Genomic DNA, 3,717 nt, shown 5'->3' with positions numbered 1-3,717 from the left:
GGGGGGGGGGGGGGGGGTTCTGGTTTTGGTGTTGACACTACAGGCAAAACCATAATTCTTTCATTGTTGAGGTTTTGGGTTTTTGTTTCCATAACATGTCTTATTTCAGACTAGTGGAAAGAAAACATCCAAAATAGTCCTCAAGGTGTTTATTTGACTACTTTGTCCTTTTGTGTCTGTAGATTTTCTTCTAAATTCACCTAAAGTTGCATCAGATAAGGCCTCGTTTCTATATACATACATAACATAACAACATAGAAAACTTGTATTCATAGTTGTCTTAGTGTAAGTAGTCAAATGTGGAAGTGGCATGGGGATATTTGTTAGTTAAAATATTGACTCTATACACCTGCAGTGTCCCTTCAGATGGAGATCTGTGTTGATTTTTTTCATCATTAATCTTTCTTTCAGAAGGCGGAGGCTTCAGATGAGGACGAGGAGGGCAAAGCGCTCATGATCAAACCTGGAACCTCTTCAGCCAAAGAGGAGAAGGAGAATGACGCCTTCTTTAAAAAGGTGAAGTTTGTCTTATTGCTTAGTGCTGTGGCCATAGGCGTAATTTACAGAGAGGGAGAAGGATACTCAAAACTGGCCAGTGCAACCCCCCAGTTATAATTTCCTTTTTATAAAGACATTTGTACCATAACTTTATGCAGAAAAGGGAGGGACAGAAGATGGATGGATGGATGGACGGATGATGGATGGATGGATGGATGAACGGATGGATGGATGGATGGATGGATGGATGAACGGATGGATGGATGGATGGATGGAGAGATGATGGTTGGAGAGATGGATGGAGAGATTGATGGATGGATGGATGGATGAACGGATGGATGGATGGATGGATGGATGGATGGAGAGATGGATACTTTGACCCCCAAGGGGAAATTCAAGGTCCCAGTAGCTTACAGTCATCACACACAACACATACATCATGACAGGACGATAAACAAATCTTGATTATTGTGGAAAAGAAAATAAATAAAAAATCCACATGAAGGATACGCAAATATACTAAGGATAAGCATGAGACACTTTCAGAGAAATTCCCCCCCCCCGATTGAGCCCAAAGTTACGCCTTTGTCTGTTTTTTATATTTTATTTTGTCAACATCTCAGGCTCTGCTAATCCAGCGTCCTTGTACTGCCATGAATGAGGAGGCGTTACTCACTTCAAACCTTTGTGCTTTTACAGGAGGCCTGAAACTGACGTCATTAGTTTTAAAAAAAATAAAAAAAATAGCCACAACGCTTGTTGCAAGTTCCCGGAGGTCCACAACCAAAAGATAATCAATTTACATGACATGAAAAGGGAAAACCAGCACATTCCTCCCATTCGAGAACCTAATTAAAAGCATTAATGTTTGAGGGACGAGTTTAACGTTTGACAAGCGTCTTCCCTGTGGATCAACTAATTAAATAATCAACTAAAAATGCAACTGTCGACCATTCATGTGCCTATAAACTTTTTAAAACCACAACCTGTTTCCCACTCTTAGGTGCAGGAAATCCACGAGGGGCTGCAGAGTCTCAAGAAGATGGTGTCCAACCTGGAGAACAAGCAGAGGACGGTGCTGGGGGTGGCGCTGCCGGAGGAGAGTAAGTTGGTGGTTCGCTCCAGATCTGAGTTCTCATCTCGCCCAGGAAGTGCAAAACATGCCCGACAAGTCCTAGAAAACTGGACAAAGTCGGAAAAGAAGATTTCCAAGTTGTTTACCTTTTTATGTGAACAACAATAAACGAGCGTAGTTGGTTGCTTCAGCTTGTTTTTCTGTCTGTGACCTGTGAGTTTTCCTCCTGGTCAGGTATGAAGAAGGAGCTCCAGACTCTCCGAGATGAGATCAAAACGTTGGCCAGTCAGATCCAGAGGAAACTGAAGAGTGAGTAGTGAAGAGTTTTAGTTTGTTTTGTTTATTTAGTTATTTTGATGTGGGTTGTTTTAAAAATCTAATTCCAATCATAATAAATCAAAATACAATTGCCGTTTTGATAAGTGGACACGTCTGTTGTTTTGCACAGTTAATGTAAATAAAGGAACATCATTTGTCCGCAGCTCATCATGTCAGAATCGTGGACTTAAATTCGTGAATCGTATCGTTGCGTCTCTACTCATCAATTCTCTTTCAACAGGTATTGAACCGAAGAAGGGAGAGGAGGACGGGAAGTATATACCCGTGAACGTTCGGATGCAACGGACCCAGGTTGGATATGAGTTCCCAGATGTGATGCGATCAAATCTCACTCGACTTTTTTTTGTGTAAATGTCAAACAAAACTGCCGCTGCACGGAGTCGTTTTTATTTCAAAGTGACCGAACCGCTTCCTTCTCTCCAGCACGGCGTCCTGTCGAGGGAGTTTGTGGAGTTGATGGGTCACTGTAACACCATCCAGGCGGAGTACCGAGACCGCAACGTGGAGCGAATACAGAGGCAGCTCAAAATCAGTGAGTACCCGACGAGGCCCGGCTGAGATTTCTGGTTTTAGGTCTGTGGTCTGGTCACTTCCTCCTCCACCGCCCTCACATCTGTCGCCTCGTGACAGTTTCTCTTTTACTTTCTACCATACACGGCATTTATAAGCACTCCTTAGTGACTCAATACATGGTTTAACACACACTGTAGTGTAGTTTATGTAACACCTTCTTCTTTGAAGACACATTTGATATGATTACAGCTGTTTATTTACTGATTTATTCATTATCCATTTGTACAGCAGCTCCCACAGGAGGAGTTATAGTTATAGTAGTTGGTAACTTCACTAAATAAACTTCTGCTTACTAAATCATTTATTAAATACTATTAGGTAATCGTTCATCCCGGCCGCTGTCAGACTCTACAACACCTGCACCACCTGATCATGTTCTAGTTTCTCTTCCTGTTTTTCATCTACTCCACACACTCTCTGTATATCTTTATTATCTGTATTTATATTTTTCCATTACAAGTACTTCCTTTTTCAAGATTATCTATAGTCACACTTCACTATCATTTATATTACGGTTACTTACTCTTGCTATATTATTTAATTACATATTCAATTTAATTTTAACGTCACTTACTGACTTGCACTGCACTCTACAATACCTTTTATATGAAATGCCACTTTACATTCATTCTATACCTTTTGCTCATCGTCTGTTTTTGCCTGTTTGTGTGTTTACTGGTCTGTTTTTTTGCTTTTTACTGTAGAGACTGCTGCTGCTGTAATAAGGGACTTTCCCCACTGTGGGATGAATGAAGAACTATCTAATAAATCTAATATAATCTAATCTAATCTACTGCTTATGAATGCTAAATATGAGGACTGAAGTGAAGTGTTGAGGGTCTGATGTTCTGAGGTAGAGCTGGAACGATGAATGGATTCGTTGTTTAAAAGAAGATGAAATGGGAACTAATTAATTAAACGTTATTAGTCAATTTTCCGAGCAAACATGACATAATAATATTTGACGTTTCAAACGTGTGCGTTTTCTGTATTTTTTTCATTTTATATGTTTTTGTTTTGGGCTGTTGGTCGGACACATTGTTCCTCTAGGATTTTATTTATTTTTATTTATTTAACCTTTATTTAACCAGGAAGTCCCTTGAAATTGAAATCTGTTTTCCGAGGGAGACCTGGCCGAGACGGCGCCCCAGTTACACTTTAAATAGAAGTACACCAGAGTCAAAATCACACGTAGAGGACAGGAACAGGTCACATGTGGCAGCTGCATTTTT

General features: G+C 40.4%; 1 protein-coding gene across 3 annotated transcripts in view; it reads left to right on the top strand.

Annotated features, from left to right (window-relative positions):
- The window catches only part of stx4 (syntaxin 4), a 6,719-nt gene that overhangs the window by 501 nt on the left and 2,501 nt on the right, over positions 1-3,717 (top strand). For all 3 annotated transcript variants that reach the window (XM_032501623.1, XM_032501624.1, XM_032501622.1), the window contains exons 2-6: positions 412-516; positions 1,502-1,601; positions 1,808-1,882; positions 2,133-2,203; positions 2,336-2,444. In XM_032501623.1, the coding sequence (XP_032357514.1) occupies positions 412-516; positions 1,502-1,601; positions 1,808-1,882; positions 2,133-2,203; positions 2,336-2,444 (460 nt within the window). The remainder of the gene's footprint in view (positions 1-411; positions 517-1,501; positions 1,602-1,807; positions 1,883-2,132; positions 2,204-2,335; positions 2,445-3,717) is intronic.

The sequence above is a fragment of the Etheostoma spectabile genome, chromosome 21, assembly GCF_008692095.1.
Source record: "Etheostoma spectabile isolate EspeVRDwgs_2016 chromosome 21, UIUC_Espe_1.0, whole genome shotgun sequence".
Classification (NCBI taxonomy): Eukaryota; Metazoa; Chordata; class Actinopteri; order Perciformes; family Percidae; genus Etheostoma; species Etheostoma spectabile.
Note: the sequence above shows the minus strand (reverse complement) of the source record. Positions and strands in the feature narration are given on the sequence as shown.